The sequence below is a fragment of the Podarcis pityusensis genome, assembly GCF_964106645.2.
Source record: "Podarcis pityusensis genome assembly, chromosome: 1".
NCBI lineage: Eukaryota > Metazoa > Chordata > Lepidosauria > Squamata > Lacertidae > Podarcis > Podarcis pityusensis.
The window spans coordinates 43528808-43553331 of record NC_138028.1 but is presented as its reverse complement, the minus strand read 5'-3'; the positions used below and the strand labels follow the sequence as shown (position 1 = coordinate 43553331).

At 40.6% G+C, this 24524-nt stretch overlaps 2 protein-coding genes across 13 annotated transcripts in view; one reads left to right on the top strand and one right to left on the bottom strand.

Moving 5' to 3' along the window:
* The window catches only part of CHP1 (calcineurin like EF-hand protein 1), a 20243-nt gene extending 5360 nt beyond the window's left edge, over positions 1-14883 (bottom strand). The window contains exons 1-4 of the mRNA XM_080997730.1: positions 14676-14883; positions 8275-8347; positions 1332-1412; positions 145-272 (exon numbers count right to left, since the gene is read on the bottom strand). Of these exons, the coding sequence (XP_080853856.1) occupies positions 145-272; positions 1332-1412; positions 8275-8347; positions 14676-14742 (349 nt within the window). The 5' untranslated portion in view covers positions 14743-14883. The remainder of the gene's footprint in view (positions 1-144; positions 273-1331; positions 1413-8274; positions 8348-14675) is intronic.
* EXD1 (exonuclease 3'-5' domain containing 1) overlaps positions 13893-24524 on the top strand; it is a 23786-nt gene continuing 13154 nt past the window's right edge. The window contains exons 1-4 of one of the 12 annotated variants that reach the window (XM_080997052.1): positions 15015-15201; positions 16567-16668; positions 18173-18353; positions 23577-23645. In XM_080997052.1, coding sequence (XP_080853178.1) covers positions 18221-18353; positions 23577-23645 — 202 coding nt within the window. In that variant the 5' untranslated portion in view covers positions 15015-15201; positions 16567-16668; positions 18173-18220. Of the gene's footprint in view, positions 14115-14138; positions 14546-15014; positions 15202-15242; positions 15463-15738; positions 16082-16247; positions 16267-16566; positions 16669-17019; positions 17044-18172; positions 18354-22375; positions 22394-23576; positions 23646-24524 lie in introns of those variants that run through there. The other 11 variants (XM_080997051.1, XM_080997049.1, XM_080997050.1 and 8 more) reach the window with 11 other exon arrangements.

The following is a 24524-nucleotide window of genomic DNA, read 5'->3' as shown; positions in this document are numbered from 1 at the left end:
TTCTACTCTTGTTTCCGTAAGATTTGTATCCAGGTTTAAACTAAGTTTAAAAGAAGAGGAACAGATTCCAAGCTGCAGGATTACAAAGAAGAATACAAAGCAGTACAATTAGCCTGAATAGATGTCCAATTAAAAATGTCTTACAGTACAGCTTGTTGCTCCGACTATTAAGTGGTTCTGGCCCATTCTGGTCTTTGCTTTTCTCATTATCCTCAATGGGTCGGAAGTGTGCCAAAGTCCTCATGAATCCACGAAAATTCACCTGGTCTTCTCTATACCAGAGAAGATACACACAATCTATTACATTTTGCAAATCCATCAAGCAATATACTTTAAACAAGAATATCCAAACAAATTTACCAGAGTTTGGAGAATGCAGTTTCATATTTTGCTGTTATTTTTCTATACTTGTTCCATGTACACTGTTTTGGTCTCTCTTCTCAGCTGTTATTTTATTTTGCTGTTTAACTGAACGTTATTGAACTACCATCTCAAAACTATAACTTAAACTATAAAAATTAGTCAGCCTTCAACAATTACCAACCATCCCAGATCCTTAGATTAGCAGGGGAGGTGCTTCTTGCTATTTTTGCTGTGTTTGTTGTAGGCAGTTGTACATTGACGTGGGATAGAATTCTCTCTGTTGTGGCTCCTCAACTGAGAAGTTCTCTCCCCCTGGAGGCATGGATGGGCCCTATAGTATTGGGCTTCTGGCACCAGGTACTCACTTCACCTGTTTACACAGGCATTTGGAAATATGCTGCTATTCAAAGTCTCAGTGCAATTTGCTGCTCCAAACTTAACTATGTTTTTCCTTCTGAAAAACTGGCTGATGTTGTAGCCTTGGGGCTCTGCGCTCCTTTGAAATATGCTCTCCCTACCTCTTGTTGATGTAGGAGATAAAGGTTGGTGGAACTTCTTTGTTACTGAGCAGAGGTGCTTGCCTCCACCCAATCAGCAGGGGGAAGGAGCCTGGCAATTACAACTGGCCCAAAATTTCAGACCCCTATTTAGAGCATCAACTGAAAGGTAGTCAGGGTTTTACTTCTCAGCTAGTGAAGGGAATTTGGGAAGTGAAGTAGATATTTTTGGTGCCATTATATAAATGTGGCAGAATATAAATGGAACTAAAGCATTAACAAATACCTAATATTAATAAAGTTTTACTTTGAATAGTTAGTAACTGACGCTCCAGTCCCCAATATTGTATCTGAAGTCCAGCAGATTGTTTTACGGTGTCAAGAATAGAATATAAGAATCCACATCTTAAATTAGTCCTACGAGCACTTCACACCAAGCAACTTATTAAGAAGAAACACTGTGCAACTTACCCTTCTGGAAAAAAGGCATTGATAATCCGGTCCCCCAGTGGGTTGATGGCAAGTTCTGGAATGCGTTGGAAATCTTCACGGCTACAATTTCAATGAATAAGAATAATAGAATAATAGATCTCTGAACACCCATGTTAAACATTCATTTTTTATAACAGGGCTGATTGAAATTTATGGTTCAGATATCACACAACAGCTATGAGGGGTTTTAAAAAAGTTTTTTCTTTTTTAAAAAGTAAAGATCCAGTATGTTAAGCTCATTAATTGGCACTCATTGATCATGAAAATAGTAAACCTCAAGAAAACTCAGTTTCAGAAAATGAGTTTTGGGCTGCGGACTTTTGTATTTTCAGTTCATAACACCCATCACCAATAGTAAATTCCCAATTGTGTAATATTAATTTATAGCTATATAGATTTTTTAAAAAGAAGGTAAAGGACCCCTGGACGGTTAAGTCCAGTCAAAGGCAACTATGGGGTGTGGAGCTCATCTCGCTTCAGGCTGAGGAAGCCAGCGTTTGTCCACAGACAGCTTTCCGGGTTATGTGGCCAGCATGACTAAACCATTTCTGGTGCAACGGAACACCGTGACAGAAGCAAAAGCACACAGAAACATCATTTACCTTCCCACTGCAGCGGTACCTATTTATCTACTTGCACTAGTGTGCTTTCAAACTGCTAGGTTGGCAAAAGCTGGAACAGAGCAACTGAACGATACTTTGCAGGTGTCTTCAGCTTTGTTTGCTCTCCCTCCTCCCCATAAGAAATGACCATAAGCCCTCACACAAACCAGCCTTACCTGTATCTTTCCACTTAAAGGTCAGCTAATTATGCAGAGCCTGGAGGGACACCCCATGGCTCCACCCCAGAGGCAAAGTAAACAAATAACTGGTAAACACTTCTTTCTTCCCTCACCAGTGAAAAAAAAGGGGGGGTCTTTCTTTTCTGGTGGTGTTTATGTTATTGGTTCTCCCTAAATAGCTTTCCTCCATATTAAAAAGGGTTTTGTTTTTTTAATTTAAAGGAGACTATCTTTTTGCTTGCTTGACCTCCCTACCTCCCTTTGATAAAAAGGGAGAGTGGTGGGATGAGGGCTTGGGGGGGGGGCTTCTGTGGGGGAGAGAATGGAAGGGAGAAGATTTAGCTGGCTGTCTTATGCTGAAATGGGTGATTGGGTACTGTATGAGAATGATGGGGAGGATGTTTTTCCGTAAGCAGTGAAAGCAAATGTGTGTCTACTCACAAGCAAGCCATACTGGATTCAATAGAGCTTATTCCAAGGAAAGTAGAAGTTAGTTTAGTTGAACTCAGTGGGACTTATGCATGCAGAGATTCCACTTAGACCTTTGAGTGGGGAAGCAGATGCCATGGGGAGGTACAGCGGGACCCTCTGCTGCCACGGGGAGGCACAGCGAGGTCCTCTTCTGCTGCAGGGAAGCGCGGCACACACTCCACTGCTGCAAGGAGCTATGGCGATACCTTCTGCCCCTGCGGGGAGGCCCAGCAAAGCTCTTCACCACCACAGATATATATGATACATCAAGATATCATGATATTTAGCTGGTGATATTCTTAAAATGAGGGGATTCTAGTGATCTCTCTTTCTACACTGCAAGCTTTGGTACAAAGTGGTAAATATAGGAAATGTATTGCTTTTAATTCAAACCACTATTTCAGCAACCCTTGATTATAGTTTTTGAACCATGGAGTACAAAAGTATACCATGGGCAGATCATAGTGAATCAAAGGGTAAATATGAAGGGCATCACATCAGGCAAGTTGACGCAAGCAAAAGACAAAATATGTAATACTGTACTTCCAAACAATAAATAGTGTCCAGGTACTATGAATATGATTGCATAAAGAACACTATCATGGCTAAATAATGAATCTAAGTAGTTTAAACTCCTATTAGATGCTGAATATAACCAACAAGTAAGTACAAATGGATATATTTATTTTATTGTTGCATGCTGTAGATACTGAGAAATCATAAGTAGGATAGAGTATCCAGTGCATGTTGACTGGGAAGCAAGTCCCATAGTAGTGCATAGGATATGGTCTTAGTTGCTAGATAGATGTGGGTGATGTAAATTTGGGAGAAGGGTGATCTTAAATAAACCATACACCTACTTTTATATCATCATGACAGCCAAGATTAACTAAGAGCAATGCTTTGACCGTGTCATCTATGTGCCAAATCCAAACAAAGATACATAGAAAGTCATTCTTGCTGACTGCTTCCCATGTCCTTGAGAGGAGATGAACCTTCACCTAGATATCTATCAGAGTAAGCCTGAATACTTTCAGAACAGCTGTAAAAAGTTCTGGCTGACATTCAACAGCCAAGGTTAAGCTGGTGTCAGATAAATTACCCAAACAAAATAAGTTAACTATTGCTTGCCCTGGTTACCTGCCTCAGGAATTAAACCGATATACATTTTAATATACATAACACAGCACTGAGTGGCAGCCTTCTTTCAGGATGGTTATATATAGCTGTACAGGGAGAGGGTGATACTGTGGTCTAAACTACTGAGCTTCTTGGGCTTGCCAATTGGAAGGTTGATGGTTTGAATCCACTCAGCAGTGGTGAGTAGGGCTGGGTGATAGCATTACCATGATGTTGAAAACCAGCTAACACCATGAATGGCATCTGGAATGTGGCAAAAGCCTCTTAAGTATTTTTTGCCCATAAAACTCAAAGGAGAAACCCCTCGACAATAGAATATATGCAGAATGTGGTGTGTTGATCCTACAGTAGGCTTGAATCAATCTGACTCCAGCTACAGCCTTGATTTCATGGAATACTAACCTCTTAAGCATCATCTTCCACGTGCATCTAGGCACTGTCAAATGGCTCTTTCACCTTATATTTCAATAAAATAAATTCTATTTCCCAGCTCACATAGCAATTGTTCTTTCTTTATGCAGCCATAGTTGCCAGTTCCAATCTGCAACAGGGAATTATTAGCTAAGGAAAATAACTCTTCCAAAGCAGATGCATTGTCCCTTGGGAAGAATGGAGTAGCAAGTGCACTGTTCACACCACTGTTCATTCAGGAGTGACCCAGTGGGCAAATTCAATGCTAATGGCCCTCAAGGCCTTTCTAAAATCTGTAAAGTCTTGTTTACAGACAGCCTCAGAGGATAGTAAAAAGCAATAGGGCAGAGAGAGTATCATCTCTGCTTCTGCCCCAGTCACTATGAATTAGCATATTCCCCCAAATTGTTTCCACCTATACGCAAGTTACAGAATATCCAAATTCACTATGCCAGTGGCTCCCAATTAGTGGTTTGCAGACCCCGGGGGCATGTATCCCACCCAGGGGGTCCATTGCACTATTCACATAACAAAAACTACCATAGAGATATGAAAATATTCAATCGTAGGGAGTCCATGGCTTAAATTTTAAAAAACATGTTTCTGCAGTACAGTATTTAGCTAACTGGGAACCTCTGTACAGAAAATTGAAGCCTGCTACAACCTTTGTGGCTGTTTAGTTTTTAAAAAATCAAGTAAGGTGATTCTGTTTGCAGTTGATAATTACAGCCAAGCAACTCTAGTGACTTTGAGCCAAACCAGATGTGACCCAGGAAATCTGAATAAGTTTTTTCACTTCTCTCTCATATTAAAGGCAACTGGGGGTGCGAAATAATTTGGATAGGGACTGGGGTGCTGGGGGAAGTGTTGTTATTAAATAATAATTTTACCTTGTGCCATTTTCCTGATTTAAACAGCACTCAACTTTAAACTGCTATTTGCCCAGAAGGGGAAAACAGCAATTTCCAATGAAACATTTAAACTGGAGAAATTGCAGGGGGGGGGGGGAGTTAACCTGCCCCCCCACCCCAAGTACTCCACCTCCCCTTGGGTCCAAACAGTGTGACAGATATATGAAAAGCAGCAAATCTCCTGTTGCATGTATGTGTCAGACTCTCCAGTGTTCTAAAACATACCCTCCCTGTTTGTAAAGATTCAGCTTCTGAAATCTGAATGCATAAGCTTCTAATTTCTATATTTTATGGCTTAGCTTAAGGTTAAACATTAACCAACTGTAACTATTGCATTTTAAATCTATTACTGTCATTGCTACCAGCCATTGAGCTTATGAAGGGGACATTATCCAAGTAAGAACACTAACTGGAAAACACTACACACATCATAAAAGTAAATGAATACTGAAAAGCAAGCTGTGTGTTGTTGTTTTTTTTAGCAAAACCGACTTCACCTGGCTTAGACTGGAACTTACAGGAATTATTTTCTTCTTCTGTTCACATGCCATAGAACACTATCCAACAGGATCTACCCATGAATTAATGTGTTTTTGAAGCCTAATAGCACCCTTTCATTGGGCTTATTCTGAATCACAGAAATCCAAACATCTTCTACTCAATAAATCGCTCTGCCAAACCATATACTTTACACATATTGTAGCATATTTATAGAGTGGGGCATACCTTCAGCAACATTTCCACTTTCTGTAATGTCTGAACAGAGAGAATGCACCACAGAACTAGCTCGTGTTTGTACTACTGCTTCATTTTTATTTCAGTTTGACTTTTCCATCTTACTTTACAGTACCATTAATACTTATTCAAACATTTCATCCTAAGAGAAAGTGACAAAAAGTCAAGTTTATGAAGTAATGAGTTGTCCTGCCTTGTCTGTTGACATAAAAGTATACGGTTAATACTGTTATCAGCATTGCAATCTATTTACAAAGAGGGTTTTTTAATACTAAAAGTTATTGTTTCTAGACTTTTCTGTACTTCCATCTTCAACAGCAAACTAAGTTGCTCCTAAGATTGTATCTACTTCCAAATCCTCATTTCATAATCCTCTCTTGTTTAGGTCAAGAGATTAACTCCAACTACAGGAGCCATATATTTTGATGGATTTAAGGGAGGATTTGTCAGCATGCTGGTGTGAGAAATGGGTCTGGTCTGTGCCTAGATGTGCAATTGTCCAAGAACCATATAAACACTGTCTTTGGTTCCATGACAGCAGAAAGGCAGGATATAAATGTAAGAAATAGTGGGTTTCAGTTTAAAAAGAACACTTTGTTTTGACATTAATATCTACATCAATATGGTATGGGCTATTAGAATGGCATTTTAGCCATTCTGGAGAGTCCATAAGTTTGAGAAATAGCAGTCTGCCCTGAAATCAGTCAGGATTCAAAGCCACACTGCAATTGGAACTTTTATTCCTACAGCCACTCCCAAATTAACCAACTCACTAGAAATTTTGCACGTTCATACTTAACATGAATTTATGATCTTTTCTCTTGCTTAAACTGTTTTGGCTCAAAATATAGGGAAGACAACTTGGCAAGAGGTAACAAAAATGATCTACCCTGTATTCTGAGCTGAAACAGTTTAAGTAAAACTCAGGAGTACTGTAGTACCTTAAAGATTAGAAGATTTATTATTAAGGCACAATGAAGTGGGCTCTTGTCTACAAACACTTATACCACAATAAAACTGTTAAGCCTTGATGGTGTCACATGATTCCTTCTTGTTTTTATATTCTGTGTAGGCCAGATATGTGTTTCTTACAAATTTGGAAAATGATTTATGGAGGGTGGGAAAAGGAATAAATGTTCTCCCGTATGGAAGCGGAGGTTTATTTCTGTTCCTATTTTCTGTTCTCATCACATATTTTGTTTTTTTATATTGTAATTTTATGTCGTGAACCACCCTGAGATCTACAGGTATAGGGCGGTATACAAATTTTAACAACAATAACAACTGCTTTGCTGTTCTCAATTCTGCTCCTCAGCACCTTTTAAATGGTGCTGCCTTGAAAGCTTTGCTGAAATGCAGGGGAAAGTTTTTAAAGGAAATGCTGTACTTCTACTGTGATGTGCATTGTTACGTACGCAGCTCATTTCTCATCTCCACTAATATTACCCAATTATGTATATGATTATGACAATTATGACAAGGCTTGGTGTTCTAAATTCGACTATGTGTTACTGGCCCCGCTCTTTTGTTCCTTAAAACACAGCTTCAGACATGCATTTTGGTGGAAGGGGGTGTTGAACATGGGACCCTTGTACAAAGGCTCCTTACACAATTTAGGACCCAGGGTTTGGGATTGCAAAGGGGAAAGTCTATGTCAGGACTGGTCGTTGTCCTCTTCAAATCACCACACAAACGCTTCTTGCTCTTTTATAAAACTTTTTATTGTGTATTAACAAAACAATCTTATAAACGGTTCTTAACTATTATTCCTCAGAGTCACTTATTTCAGATACCTTCTGAGCTCTGCTTCTCCATGACCAGCCACCCTCAAAATGGCGAAGGCGCCTTTCCCTTCGCTTTCCCGCTCTTTTTTCTAACCTCCTGGCTAGAGCTGTCTTGTATCTCCCCTCCTCCGAATCTGAGCTAGAACTTAACCCTTGCCTTTCCTGTGAACAGCCGGTCCCTCCCAGTTGTTCCTCTTGCTCTCTTCTGTTAGATTCACTGCTCTCCTTCCCCCCTTGGCGAATGCTTTCTCCCTCTGAGAAACTGGAAACTTCTAACTCTTCCCTGACAGTCTATGTACGTAGTAGACCTTCCTCCCAACATATACAGGGCAGGGGGCTGAACTGGCAGGTAATGCAACAGTGAGAGTAAGTGCAGTCCCATTGTCCCTCACATGATTGTAACTGCATGAAGCATAAAACCTGAACAGGGATTATGGGTTGCACCCAATACACTCAAACAACAGGAATTCTCTGGTTCCTCCTTCCCCCACTGCATCCCAATGTGTGTCCCAAATAGCCTTCTGGGGATCAGAGGACTCTCAGGAAATGCATGGAATGGGAGGAAGAGGGCTGCAGCTAGAGGGGGTAAATCAAGGGAAACTGGGCAGAGGCAGTGAGCAAGTTAATACAGTAAGGCACTAAGCAAAAGCAGTGAGTCAGTACAATGAAGTTTGCTAAAGAGTACCTACCTAAGAGTGCCATTCTCTCCTTTGTCTAGGCTGGTAAACCGACTGTACAGACGAGTAATCTGACTGTGGGAAACTGAAGCAAAAATAAATTAAAACTTACAATTGAACAGCAACATTTTAAAATTAATTAATCCACACTACTCAATACAGAGTAAGAGTAATTTTATTACATTTCAGGGGTCAGGACATTGATTTTGCTGGATGTTTACATTTTAAAATGACCTCCATTCAGATTTTAAGTCCTATTACCCCTCTATTGGTAAAACATTTCACTCCTTTATTAGTAAAACCAGGGCTTTTTTCAGCTGGAACTCGCTGCAATTTAGTTCTGCCACCTCTCAGATGGGCGCCATTGCCATTCTAAGACAACGAGGGAGCCATTCATGGTGAGTTCCAGTACCTCTTTCTAGACAAATAGCATTTGGTAAAACATTTCACTAAACAGACATGTCTTAAGAAGAGGTATGACATAGGTAAATTTATTACAGCCTTGCCAGAAAGTCCACAAAACATTTCCAAGGTTGCATGCAGACTGATGTCTAGTGGCCTATAGCTAACAAATACAGTAGGCCTGTAGGTGAGGAACAGATATATTTTCCTCTCCCATCAGACTACCACATTTTTTTGTTGGTTGTAGATGAAAGTGCTTCACTTTTTCTGTGACCTGCACAGAAACCAAGTGGACAATCTGTCCTTCCTTCACCAGCTCACCAGGATGGATTCCATACACTTGTTTGCAACCAATTCCTTGTCACCTATGGCAACCAGGCAAAGGCCAACTACAAGGCTGAAGTACTAACTAGTCCACTGACTTGGCTAAGAGGGAAGCCTGTTCCTAGTCTCTCTTTAAATTCAGACAGTTCTGGAGCCCTAGGCTACCTCAGCCTCTGGATAAAATCTAGTTTCCTTTCCAGCTGAAAGTAGTTTAAAGTTTAAACCACTCAGCTGCCAACACTGCAAAAAACTCCATTAAAGCAATTCCAAATGGTTTTAAAGCATGCTAAATTGAGGAAGGAACAACCTTGTTAATTCCACAGAACACGAATCAACTTGATCTCTCTTTAAAAAGCTGTTCCCCGGGGCTCTGATAAAAGAATACGAATACAGTATTCTAAATTTTCTGATCTATCATACTGGTTTCAGTGACTAGCTTTACCTAGCAAAAAATACTGTAGATGCCAGGTTTCAATGAAAATATGGCACATCCTCTCCTCACTACCAATAGCCTTTTAAGTAGCTAAGGTAGATCTCCCTGGCTACAAAGCTCTCCCTGAAATAGTTATTTTTAATTTTGATGAGTAAATTTGCAGGGTCCATTTGCATTATTCCCCAGCAAACTATAACTTTAAAACAAGAGTGTGTCTGAAACTTTAAGCAGCTAAGGTTACAAGACTAGGTTTGTCTTTTTCTCTTGATATTAACTAAGGAAACATCTGAAAAAGTGTTATGAAATGCAAACATTCCAGGCAGAAAGTTTAAAAAAATTATTGATACACATAATCTGGATATTGTTCTTGTCTGACTAACAATCACCACCATGTAATTTACATTTCAAAGTCCAAGTGCAGTGGCCTATTTGCCAAATAGCTGAAAGAACCATTTTAATATTACACATGGTATTCATAGTTTTGTCATACATTTTTTTTGTAATTATATGCAAAGCCACATATTTTTACTTTGAGTTATTTGCAACAAGACTCTTCTTTATAAGTTAATGGACATGGGGCTTTATGACACACAGTAGGTAAGCCACATTTAATTAAGTGTTTGACAGCAAGTTGGGGGTTTCCGACATTGAGATGAGCTTGCAAAAACTCTTATTACAAAAACTGATGGTGTAATTAATTATGAGTGGGATCTAACTGGTGGCCTTGCACTCAGGCTTTTGATTCAGTGAACACCTCTGTTAATGGAAGCAGAAGGAATAATAATAATAATAATAATAATGGGGACGCGGGTGGCGCTGTGGGTTAAATCACAGAGCCTAGGACTTGCCGATCAGAAGGTCGGTGGTTCGAATCCCCACGACAGAGTGAGCTCCCATTGCTCAGTCCCTGCTCCTGCCAACCTAGCAGTTCGAAAGCACGTCAAAGTGCAAGTAGATAAATAGGTACCGCTGCGGTGGGAAGGTAAACGGTGTTTCCGTGTGCTGCTCTGGTTCGCCAGAAGTGGCTTAGTCATGCTGGCCACATGACCCAGAAGCTGCACGCCGGCTCCCTCGGCCAGTAAAGCGAGATGAGCGCCGCAACCCCAGAGTCGGTCACGACTGGACCTAATGGTCAGGGGTCCCTTTACCTTTACTTTTTAATAATAATAATTTATTATTTATACCCCGCCCATCTGGCTGGGCTTCCCCAGCCACTCTGGGCGGCTTCCAAAAAAATATTAAAATACTGTAATACATCAAACATTAAAAGCTTCCCTAAACAGGGCTGCCTTCCCAATGTGGGCTTTCCCAGACAGTCCCCCAATCGTCTACCCTTTTCAAAAGGGTCCCCAAACCCTGGAGCCAATTTTTGGGGACACTGGGGGCTGCAGCAAGCAACCAGCTTTCGTTCATTAGCAGAGGCATTCAACTGATCAAATACCTATCCATGGGCACAAAGGTACCAACTGGATTGACCCCATGAATTTGACAATTATGATAAACAGCTACCTGATCTGTTTCTTAAATAAGCCTTGAGACAGTAACTGAAACGTATACTTCACCAAAACAAAAACATAAATTCTTGCATAAATTATATGCAATGAGATTGCCATCTCTAACTTCTCTTGCCAGAGCAATAGCTGTGCTAGTCTCTTGCAATGAAGACTGTTGTGGTACCTTAAGGACTTGTAGCATAAGCTTCCATGGACTTTTCCATTAGATGCTGTATCTGCTAAAGTAGACTGTAGTCCAAACAACTGCTTGTGCACAATGAATTTGTTAACAATGTTGTTTTTTGTAATGAATCTTGCTTACAATGAAAAACAGAATCACTGAATAAAGCATAAAATAGCAACACTTATATGCACATTAAAGTTTCTGATTTATAATGTATTTATGTGTAGCCTTGCCAAGACCATAACTCGTCTGCAGTCTTCATGAAGTGTGATCTCAACTACAGCAAGGGCCTAATCTCAAAAAATAAATATCAAATCCAGCCAATGCCAAAGCCTGACTTTGAAAAGCACACAATTAACATCATACACTTTGATGTAGTCTCTGCAGTCATTGTGTATCTTAGCAAGCACATGAGAAATGTCCCATAGCAAGACATTGTAGCTGGCATTAGGAACTGCAGGTGTTAAGGATGAATGACTCCCAATCAGCACCTCACATAACTGCCCTTTCATTAAAACTAGGAACATAAGAATATGATAGACATAAGCTATCCTTAGAAACTGTTTCACAGCAATAGTATCTGGAATGCACACTTTTCTAGAAATTGCTGCTCTGACAGGCTGCCAAGATCATTTTCTATGATGGCTCATTCCTCTATAGTTGGCTAAAAAGGTACTACATAATTTCCAATTTTGATTCAGATTATTCAGTTGATGTGTCAATCCCAGTCTTCTGACCTTTTCTTAAATGTTTAGTGATCCAGACATTTACTGAATAAACAGTATTCTTCAGGTACTATTTCTGCTTCTTGCCAGCAAATTTACTATTTTGGCTCATTTTTAAAAGCCTTCGCATTTCATACTAATATATAAGTAAATGTATATGTGATGTCCATACAATATTGTTGCTGCTGCTAACATCTTTCTCAAAAATATGCTGATCTGAGAAAGCTGTGCTAGTTTATTTTACCATAAGCCACATACAGACATCCAACAAGAAAATGTAAAAAGCAGGGATGCTTTTTGCTAGCCCCAAACCACTACTGAATATAAACCATTGGGCTGCTTCTATACACCTTATGCTCCCGCTAATAATTCTATTTATTAAGGGTCAAATAATTGCATAACATAAAATTTAGCTTCCCGAGAATAAAGCACTACTCAGAATAGTAGTATTAACCCAGGGGTAGGCAACCTAAGGTCCGTGGGCCGGATGCGGCCCAATCGCCTTCTCAATCCGGCCTGCGGACGGTCCGGGAATCAACGTGTTTTTATGTGAGTAGAATGTGTGCTTTTATTTAAAATGCATCTCTGGGTTATTTGTGGGGCATAGGAATTTGTTCTCTCCCCCCCCCCAAAAAATATAGTCCGGCCCACCACATGGTCTGAGGGACGGTGGACTGGCTCACGGCTGAAAAAGGTTGCCGACCCCTATATTAAACTGATAGCACTATGACGACAAAATCTAATTGAATTTGTTTTTCTTAGTGCCAAGTTTGTACCATTGAACCAGTAATGAAAAAAATCAGTAGCTACTAGAGCATTAAACTATGTAATATAGCATGTATCATAAGGAGCAATAATTAGTGACTGTAGCTTTTGCTTAGTTTCCTCTAGAATTCCTCCTTACTGTGTTACTCTCAGTAAGCCTACCTGTATAGACATGCTATATCCCTATGGTAAATACAGTAGTTGCTTACATACACAAAGTAATTATTGGAAATAATATATTATTAGCTTCTTTCATTGCAATTAAACAATTGAAAAAGGTGAGATCAATTATGCAATAAGGCAGTAATCCACAGATCACCTGGCACTACCAGGAACTGCATGTTGGCAATTTAGAAAATGGAATGTCCTGACTGAACTTTTGTACTTTCACGTTTCCTATTTTTTCAAGCGAACTAACTACATGCTACATACTAGGAATCAAATATCTGTAGATGGATATATTGTCATTTGCTACTAGTCAAAACAGTAGACGGGATTTGCTAATCCAGAACTGGGGTAGGAAAAATAATAGTCATGTGTAACTAGTCTGTAGCTATAACCTAATAGCACATTTGTTTTCTGTTATATTTTTGCCCACTATATAACGTTCTGTTGGGCTATGGGAGATGTACATTACTAAGCCATGGAGCCATCAAGAGGCCTTAGGCAAGTTGCTATCTGAGCCTCAGAAAACAAGCTGTAAAATGAGAATTCCAACGATATCATGTGGGTGTTCATCTTTGTAATAAGATAAAGGCTGTAATATGTTTTATATCAAAAGTGCCCTAAATAAAGTTGTGCTAAAGACTATCAGAACTGCTTACACAATTGCTTCAGGGTGTCTCATGGAAAGGAATTTATAAATGAAATAAAAAATGTTAACCAGTCCTTTGAATGCTCCAGTGCATGTCAAGAGGAAATGCATTCTATACATAAATAATGTGCCACCAATGTGCATGGCACTTAGATTCATAGAACTGCAGGAGGGGCACCTTTAACACTTTGAAAGAAAATCTAGAATGCAGCAAGCAACACTTTTGATACAGGTTGGAGCATTCACAACAAATAGAGGCTTAATTTAAGCTAGAACTTGTCCTGAATGCTTACGTCAGGAACAAGCGTAGCACTTGTAATTAAGAGGGCCTGTGTAGAGTTGTTTTCCCTTCTCTACTCTGCTACAACTCACATGGAAAGAGCTCCTACAAGGGCTTTATACCCCCCATAATTATACGGGGCAAATTAAGCAGAATAATTTTAAAAATCACTAAGGCAGGGTGAAGTACGATAAAAATGCTCCTCCAACCCACTGTCAGGTTGAACATTTGACTTTAAAACAGCACATAGCAAACTGATGTTGCAACCATTTCGAAAGTTCAGATGTTGCCGATTCATCAAGGGGAGGGCAACTCACAGCAGTCAGACGTCAAAAAAACCCCTCTCCTCTCTTACAGAAGGCTACCACACACACAAGGTATCAAGATACTTCGGTCGGAATAGTATCGACGCCTACGTGCCAAGTTTATCAGGTCGGTAACTATAGGCTGCGCCTCACGCAGCATACCTTGTACCAGAATTTGGCAGCCGGGCAACTTGAAGAGGAAGGAGACACGCCTTTGGGAACTTGACCTTTCACGTCACGCGGCAAAAGAAGGTGACCAGAGGCAACAGAATGTGGGGCTCCTGTACTTTTAAGAGGTGCGCAGGAGGAGGAATGTCGGCAGGTGCCACTTCTCACTCCCGAGTCCTGTGACAGGATAAGCGGCACCTGCCGAAGTTCCTTTCCTTTCCCACACAGCTTCCCGGGCTGCGGGCGACCCCGACTCAGGCCAAGCCACAGGCGCCTCAGTCAAGGGTCACCCAATGCCGCCGAAAAGGCTCCCAGGTATATCGGCGGGGAATGGCGGTTGACAAGTAGCGACGCCTCTTCCCTCAGCCCGGACACCTTCGGCCCTGGAAGGTGAAAAAACGCAGGTGGCTCGCTCGTCCGCCCGCCCGCCTCGCGTTACGAGACCGTGAATGGGTGTCGGCCGCAGAAAGCAAGGCCAGCCCAGCGCCCCCGGTCTCCAGCTGCTTCTCTCGGTACTCACAGCCTGTCTCCTTCTTGATCTCCTCAATCTCCTCGTCCCGAAGCAGCGTGGAAGCCCGGGAGCCCATCGCGGCTGCTGCCTCACGGCCGGACAACCGCCTGGACGAAGCACCAGAGGGACTGCTCTTGGCCTAAGGCCGGCGGTCCTCCGTGCGGCGAGTCGGCCAGCCAATCAGCCGCGCAGACGCTGCGCCAGCGACCGAGATTGCGAGGGACACAGAGGGCCAGAGCGCCGCCCCTCCTCTTATCGCCGCCGCGAGCTCCGCCCCCGTCCCGCCCCCGGCAGTTCGAGGGAGACCACGGTAGCCCCGCCTACCGCGCGTTACGCCTGCGCAGAACGACCCTCCTGCCCTGATCGGTCTGATTCTGACGTCACTGTGGGCGGTTTTTAATCGTTCTCTGGGAAAAAAAATACCAGCTCCAGTCCACAACGGCGGTTATATCTACCTTGTATTTGATGAACCTGGCATAGGCATTTAAAAAATATTACACCATTCTATGCTGGTTAGCCTCGAAAGTGTTGAAAGGTAGCGGGTTCCCCCCCCCCCCATTATTGTTTACTTTCCAGTCTGGCGAGGCGCAAAGGACTGTGGGAATTGTAGTCTGGCGCTTACGCCCTCCTAGTGGTTGCGCAGGCTTCGCGGTCTTTAAGCTAGTCATGCATTCATTTCTATGTGAAGTCCAGGAAGTCCTCGTGAGTGGAGGAGCTGTGAAATAATTTTACGTTGCTGGTTTTCAAAATGGCCTCAGCTTTCCTAGGCGAGAAGAAGCTGCCCCTTAGCTGTAGTGTATATTTTTATTTTTATTTTATTTTATTATTCATTACATTTGTATACCGCCCTATACCCAATAGATCTCAGGGCGGTTCCCAACAATATGTAACTTAAGCTCTTTTTCCTCTGCTGACAGTGTTTTATTTCAGGAAAATGCACAAGAGTTCTCAGACAAAACGTAATAAATAGTGGCTATTCTAATCTTGGTGTTGATAGTCAACAATGCCCATTGTCAAAATTGTTAATCTCCTGACTGAAGGGGCAATCCTTTCACATCAGTTTCTTTATCAGGTGCAGCTACTTTTAATAAGATCAAAGGCAGAGGAAGCAACCTGTTACACCATCATGGCTCACTTCTAAGGCACCTTTTTGTAAATAAGACTACAAAAAGCTCCTCGGCTTCAAGAGTACGGTATTTAAAAGCTTGCTGGAAGCCTGCAGAGGGGAAAAGGGAGAATTCTGGTTATCTTGCAAAAAGTCTGCTATATTTGTGTGGTGAATGCGGAGCAGCAGGTTCCTATAATCTCACAGTTTTCTTGGTTTCTATGTTGGGTGTGGTTTCATGGTTTGTCTGCCGGCCTGATCACTTGCATTTGGCTACCAAGGCTGTGGTCCTATCCCCACTTGTTTGGGAGTAAGTTCCTATTTAACTCTATATGGTTTACTTTTGAATAGACGTATAAGATTGCAATCTTATCAATATGTAGAAAGCAATTCTTATTGAACTTAATAGGCCTCATTTTTGAGTAAATCTGTTTGGGATTGTTCTGAAGTTGTGCTGAATACGGCCAAGAATCTCACATACATCTTAATGCCTTGGTATTTATTATTAGATTATGTTATCTTTCATGCTGTTTTATTGCAGCTTGCCCTGGAAGAGTGGGCTAAAAGCACATTTTAGTAAAAAAAATTGAATTTGTCAGAAAAACCTAGATCGGTATGGCACACTCTTCCACCTTAATTTCTTTAAACCTGCAGTTTTCTAGATTTTGGACAAGCTAATGTGTCTTCCTCCCACTTCCTTTTCATAGCTTATTGTGATAAAGTTTCAAAAACTGTGACGCTCAAGAGCTGGTTTATAATCCTTGTGGCACTAGTTTGTCTTAAATTTATTTTTAGAATTAAAATCTAATATGGATGTCATTTTATCCCTTGGTGCTATGTGTATTGATAAAATGAGATGAAATGAGTGCCTAAAGCATATTTCAAGTTCAGCAAAATGTAAGTTTAAGGAGTTGTAAAAACTATGTATGTATGCATTTTATATGTAAGCAGCGTGTCAGTAATTTCCTCAGTTTGCTTTTATCTTCCTGCCTTTGAATTCTTCCTTCAAATTCTATACGTAATAGACCAATTGCTGGTATCAAAGTGGCAATTTTATAAGATTATTCTTCCTCAGAGATTTGCCAGACCCCAAGATAGAAAACAGTGTCTCTGTATTCTGAAATAGGGTGTGTCATTACTTACAAAACAGGTTTTAATGGAATAACAAACTTTTCAAATACATTCTTCAAAGTCACAAATTCCTTGCAGGCCTACCTGGGGGCTCGAGTGACTGATAATGCTGCTCTTTGTTTTTGCCTTAAACTGCAAAAAGTAAGCAAAACTTTAATTACATATGCACAAAACTTCAGTGATAGTGGTGGGAACTGATCTCTGGATAATGAAAAGTGATGTGATAAGCATTTGATTCTTTTAAATGGGCAGACTTGCTAGTTCCCACACATTAAAACGCTGCAGCTGTGCATAAATACCTCTTTCCATTTTAAAAATATGCTGTAGTTTTGTTTGGCTGACCCCTGGGCAAAAGGTTTCAAATAGTTTCTCCCTTTAAAATTATATTTAGTGGTGGCTTCAAGCTGTATGGAGGATAAAGCTTATCATATTTTACTCTCCAATATCAAGGGATAACACATAGAGTTGGCTAGTGCCAAGATGAAGTGTATTAAATAACAGCATTTACATGAAATCACCTTAATCCACCTTTAGAGCAGGTGTATTAAAGATACAAATTTGCTCAATTTTAGTTTGCTCAAATTGTTTCCATAGCCCACTAAAGGTGCTAGCTGATTGCAGTTTCCAGTATGTAGAATTGCATGCTGAACTGTTATTACTACAAATTGCAAATATCCAAAACAGCTGGATTTTATGACTAACAGAACTATGTCTACTTTTAAGTAGGTCCTATTAACATCAGTGGGGTTTACTTCCAGGTAAGTGGGATTAGGATTGCAGCCTTAATGTTTTCTTTCTGATCACACTGGAGTAGTTTTGAATTGTTTGACTTTTTCTGCAACATTAGCCACTTGTTTGACAAGCCTTTTTACATTTAATTTTTTACTGTGCAATCTGTGCTCTGCAATGTCACTTTATAGGAAATTTCTTGGCCTGGATTTTTATGATACCCTATTCTATGGGAAGCCTATTACCATATTTTTCTGTGTATAACACGCCCCCATGTATAAGACGCCCCCTGTTTTTGGGGACTCAAAATTAAGAAAATGGGGGGAGATTGCCCCCATGTATAAGACTACTTCCCATTTTTAACATTATTTTTAGTAAAAAAAACCCTAGTTTTATACACAGAAAAGTACAGTAATTGAAATATTTTTCTTGCTGCAGTTCTTGTTTACCTTGCGTAGTTTATCTTTAGTGTCCCTGTTAACTGTAGAATAATTTTTATAATAGTACTAATGATAACTTAACAGAAAGCTTTTCTGTTTAGTTTCTTATTTAGGCTGAGCACCAGATTCCTTGAAGGATAAAAAACATAATGGATCCTAGCAGCAATTACCACTTCCTTCATGACATCCTGAGGAAAACTGTGAAAATCACACTGAAATGTGGCACATTCCAAGGGGTGCTACAACATGTGGATTCCAGCCGAAGCATCTTTCTGAACAGAGGTTCTACATTTGTTTTGAACTAAATAATTTCTATTGGAAACTGTTTTTTCAACTATTATTAGGGGAGATCCTTGAATTTTCTAGAAGCAATGGTCTATGGATTAGAAGTGTATGTTGGTCTCTCTAATGGTTATCAAATGATAAAGCCTTATATTATAAAGCCTCTAAATAGCTGTCACACAATGAGTTATTATACTCAAAATTTACAAAAATCTTTAGCATCGCTATATCCCTGTCTCTCAGAACTTTTGAAAACTGATCATTTCCCTTACGTCAGTCTATGGGCATCTCTCCACTCTTCACCCCGACGTTTCCAAATTTTAGATCTGGCTCGCAGGCCACCAGTTGGTCATCCCTTTTCAATACAGCCATCTGTCAATGTTAGTATTTGGGTGTAATAGTCAAAATAAATTTCTGTATTGAATATCCTTGGAATGCTTACGTACACAATTTGAAATGTTAAAAGCAAAAGGGTTACAAGGGGTGCTAAATATAATTGCTCCTGTGTTCCAGGACTGCATGAAATACTAGCCCATACAGCTCTTGCTGTTCTTCCTTAGGTTATCTAGGTGATGGTTATTTAAGGTATGTGGATGTTTGATGTTACATGCACATGGAAAAATCCAAATAAAAGAACAAGTATAGTGGTAGTATTTCACTGATAGTAGTTCCCTATAAAAAGGTAAAGGACCCTGGACGGTTAAGTCCAGTCAAAGGTGACTATGGGATTGTGGTGCTCATCTCGCTTCAGGCTGGGGAAGCCAGCGTTTGTCCACAGTCAGCTTTCCAGGTCATGTGGCTAGCACGACTAAATCGCTTCTGGCACAATGGAACACTGATGAGTGCCAGAGTGCACATAAATGCCATTTACCTTCCCGTCGCAGAAGTACCTATTTATTTACTTGCACTAGTGTGCTTTCAAACTGCTAGGTTGGCAGAAGCTGGGACATGAGCAGATTCAAACCTCCAACCTTCCAATCGGCAAGCCCAAGATGCTCAGTGGTTTAGATCACAGTGCCACCCACGTCCCACAGTTACGCTATATGAGCATGTAAAATGCAGCATAATCCTTTTTAAATTTACTCAAAGGTAAGCCCCATTGAGGTAATTTGATGTATGACCAAATAAGGGTGCAGCCTAATTTCATAAATAGCCCAAATTCCAAGAATCTCTAGAATCAGGGAATGTACTGGATTACTCAGTGCTTGAGGTGTATTCCTGACAGACAGTAGCAGAACAGCATTCCTCTCTTCTGCCTTCAGTGGTATTTGCTGTCATTTCCTATTACTGCAAATATTTGATCCTGGATGAGCAGGAGGTAGGTTGGATTCTTAGTTGCTGGTATCCAAGCACCATGGTTTAGGGGATTTAGCTTCCTAAATCAACACCCATCTGGAAATGATAGAAAGCTGTGTTTTTTTCCTGCAACAGGCTAACACAGGGATCAGTTATACGAGACATTGGAAACTTCTCAGTGAAAAGTACTCTAACTGCACCAATCAGCAAATAATGTTTTTAGCAAGAGATTATTATTAATAATAATAATAATAATAATAATTTTATTTATACCCGGGCCAGAGCCGGGCTCAGGGCTGCAATCCCCAATAAAATTACAATAAAACATAATGGGGGGGGGGAAACAAACAAACAAACAAACAAACCAGTTTATTAAAATACAGGTTAAAATACAATTTAAAATAGCCTCATTTTAATAGTAGCCCATAAATCAAAACCATAAGAGGAGGGAAACATAAGGGTCGGACTGAGTTCAAACCAAAGGCCAGGCGGAACAGCTCTGTCTTGCAGGCCCTGCAGAAAGATGTCAAATCTCGCAGGGCCCTAGTCTCTTGTGAAAGAGCGTTCCACCAAGTTGGGGCCAGTACTAACTACCTTGTAGCTTGGGACTTCCAAAGTGTTGTTATTTGTGGACCTTAGGGTCCTCCGCAGGGCATACCAGAAGAGGCAGTCCCGCAGGTATGAGGGTCCTAGGCCGCATAGGGCTTTAAAGGTCAAAACCAGCACTTTAAACCTGACCCAGTACTCCACCGGGAGCCAGTGCAGCTGGTAAAGCACTGGATGAATGTGATCCCATGGCAAGGACCCCCTAAGGAGCCTCGCCGTGGCATTCTGCACCCGCTGAAGTTTCTGGGTCAGCTTCAAGGGCATCCCCACGTAGAGCGAGTTACAATAATCAAGCCTGGAGGTGACCGTCGCATGGATCACAGTGGCCAGATCAGGGCGAGAAAGGTAAGGGACCAACAGCTTGATACGGCGGAACTGGAAAAATGCCACCTTTGCTGTGGCTGCAACCTGTGCCTCCATGGAAAGGGAGGCATCGAAGGTTACACCCAAGTTCTTGACAGAAGGAGCTGGCACTAATTGAGCCCCCGCAAGAGGTGGGAGTTGACCCCCCAACCCCATGTTGTCCCAACCCAGCCAGAGGACCTCTGTCTTTGAAGGATTTAACTTCAACCGGCTCCCACGCAGCCATCCAGCCACAGCTTCCAAGCGTCTGGTTAGTGTGTCTGGGGCCGAGTCAGGGCGGCCGTCCATCAACAGATAAAGCTGGGTGTCATCAGCATATTGATGACAACCCAGCCCAAAACTCCAGACAGTCTGGGCAAGGGGGCGCATAAAGATATTAGCAACATTCCATAACCGCAAATAATTTCGTTGTGTTCGCTGGATGCGGGTGGTGCTGTGGTCTAAACCACTGAGCGTCTTGGGCTTGCCAATCAGAAGGTTGGTGGTTCGAATCCCCATGACAGAGTGAGTTCCTGTTGCTCTGTCCCAGCTCCTGCCAACCTAGCAGTTTGAAAACACACCAGTGCAAATAGATAAATAGATACCGCTGCAGTGGGAAGGTAAACGGTGTTTCCATGTGCTCTAGTTTCCATCACGGTGTTTCATTGCACCAGAAGCGGTTTAGTCATGCTGGCTACATGACCTGGAAAGCTGTCTGTGTACAAAGGCCGGTTCCCTCGGCCTGAAAGTGAGATAAGCGCTGCACCCCATAGTCGCCTTTGACTGGACTTAACCGTCCAGGGGTCCTTTATCACTGAAATGATAGGGGCCCTATCATTTTATCACTGAAATGATAGGGGCCCTATTATCACTGAAATGCTTTTGGCAGTAGCTATCCACTTTTCTCAAAATCTGCTGCTAGCACGGCACATGGATCTATTATGTGGCATCTCAAGGAGATTGACTAGATTTCCAGAGTTGTTTACTTAATGCTAAATATACAATATAATAACAAGATTTCACTTACTGTACTGAAAATTCCTTAGCAGCTGTCTGCAAGTTAAGCTTTTTAAATTTGTCCTACTAAATTCATTGGAAGAACACTGGAATGCAAATGCTTTTAAGATTTATTTTCTTGGATGAAATGCAGGTGTTTGTTCAACTTTTATCACATGCAAGAGAATTTCAACAGTGTTGGCATATAAGGCATTAAATATATCCATATTTTATATAGTCAAAAAAGGCTAATCTCAGCTGTGCTGTATAAATTCTCAATAGTTGGCATCCTTTGATGAATTCCAAAGTAATACCTTAAGCAACTGATAGGGTAGAATCATCTCTCACAGTTACATGTGCAGACATCTGCTGCATTTTCTGTACCAGTTACAGCAGAACATTATGTTTTTTGGCATGAATTTATTCATTTGTTTGTTTAACAAAATCTATATACCACCTGATCGTAAGAAAACCTAAGTGGTTTCTAGCATTTTATTATGCTAAAAAGGATAAATATTCTAAGAATTTGATTCTTCACATAGCAGTCTGGATCCCTCATATTCACTTTTTCAAGGAACAAACAACTTTTTATTGTCTAGATTTCTGTCCTGCCTCGTTCCTGAACTTATGAAGTAGCTAACACTAGTAAAAAGGAAAAAGAAATAAAAATAAAAAGCAAATAAAACAAACATATAGATTAGCCAAGAAGATTAAGTTGAACAGGACAGAAAGAACCGAAATCATAACTAAACTAAATGCCATTAAAATAGGATAGGCCTTGCCAGGTGCCTAAAAGATAGGTAATAAGATGCTTGGCAAACATTATTTAGGAGGGAGTTCCATAATTTAGGAGGCACCACAGAAAAGGCTGTTTTCTGGTGGTTACCCACAAACCTTAGATAGTGAAAACAGTCTTAAGAACAGCTTCCAGCGAAGGCCTTGTCCTGACAAAAATGTAGGTTGCTCTGGAAGAATCACTTAATCACATTCTTGTCTATTGGAATAAGTAGGACTACTCTGGCTCATTTGGTGTGTAGGTTGCCATCTGAAGCTGCAAACACCTACATAGGGTGTTAGGCCACACTGATTTGATTGACGATAATAATTTTATTATTTATATGCTGCCCATCTGACTGGGTTGCCCCAGCCATTCTGGGTGGCTCCCAACTAAGATTTAAAAACACAACAAATCACGAAACATTTAAAAGCTTCCCTATACAGGGCTGCCCTCAGATGTCTTCTAAAAGTCAGATAGTTGTTTATTTCCTTGACATCTGACGGGAGGCAATTCCTGCCTGGTTCCCTGTAACTTCACTTCTCATAGTGAGGGAACCTGGAGACCCGAGGTTCTACTCCCTTGGTTTAGTTCCTCCTATTATTTTGAATGTGTCTTTATTTTATTATTATTTATGTTGAATACATTTTAATTCATACTCTTCTCTGAGATCCTTTGGAATGAAGGGCAGGCTGAAAATAATATAAATATACATACAGTGCTTGGCTTTTAAACTTCACCATTTTAAACAGGACAGTAAAGAAATATCATAAAACAGATTAGCTCAGTATAGTGCTACAAAGCACCTTAAGAAAATAGGATTGATGCACACAATTTAAAAAATCCTCAATGTACTGTACATTAGCTATACTAAAAGTATGGTGCCCACCTAATTATGAAGAAGCAAACTATACAGTGAGCAAACTGTTCAAAGGTTACAAGAAAGCTTGACGGTTGGATGATTTTCACAGAATTCCACTCTGCTATGTTCGCCAGTGATGTTTTATATCTCATGATTCTTAATAATAATTATAATCATTATTTATTATTTATACTCCGCCCATCCGACTGGGTTTCCCCAGCCACTCTGGGTGGCTCCCAACAGATTAAAAACAGAATAAAACATCAAATATTAAAAACTTTTCTAAATCCTTTTTGCTTTGGTTAAAGGCCACGGCACTTACCTTACTGTATTTTGTTTACTTCAGTTAAGAACTTGGAAAGTGGCAGATCTGTACCAGGAGTAAAGATGTTCTTTGGCCATGAAATTGTCAATGGTGAGAATATATATATTTAGTTATACTCAGAAATTCTTGGTTGGGTTTAATGCCATCTGACAGTTCTTTTTGTCCCACCCCTTTTCAAATGAGGTTCCCTACTCAAGGATGCATATGCATGAGCGTAGCCAGGATTTTTGTTGGGGGGGAGGAACATGACTTTTGTGGGGAGGGCAAAATCAATGTGATTGGTCAGTTGGTTAAGTATTTCTATTGTTTTACTTGATCTGCCCCCCCTTGACTATCCCCATGTGCCTACATCCAGTTCAGTGAAACTGACAAATATATGTGCAATTTTATTACAGTGAGTAATACCACAGGATTCATAAAATGCTATGGAAAAGCTGTAATAAAGATCTGTTGGTCACATTTCAACACATTACACAAGTTATTTCCAACATTTTACAAAAATGCATGTTCCATGAAAAGCTGCAAGTCAAGTACCCTTTAATATTGTCTTTGCATATCCTTAAAGCCAATACATGCTCACGTATGATCTGAAGCTTTGATGGCAGTACAGTAGATAGTGGAATGATTTAAGCATTAAATAATGAATATTTCATGTTTGTGATCACTATAATTAGAATCATCAGCATCAGTATATTTGTATGTCTCTTTGCTATGGTAGAACAGCAGCTCATAACATACAGAATAAAATATAACATTTCAGGATAATGCATTAACACTTACAAAACACAACACAGTTTAAACAAAAAGCCACAGTACTATTAATAGGGCAAACAAACATATCACGTTAATAAACACTGAAACAATGCCTAACAATAAAATACAAAGCATCCAAACAGCAGCAAAAACAATGCCCCCTGCAGGAAGAGTGGGGAAAGCAAGTGAAAAAACTCTTCCTTGTTGGTTCCAGCA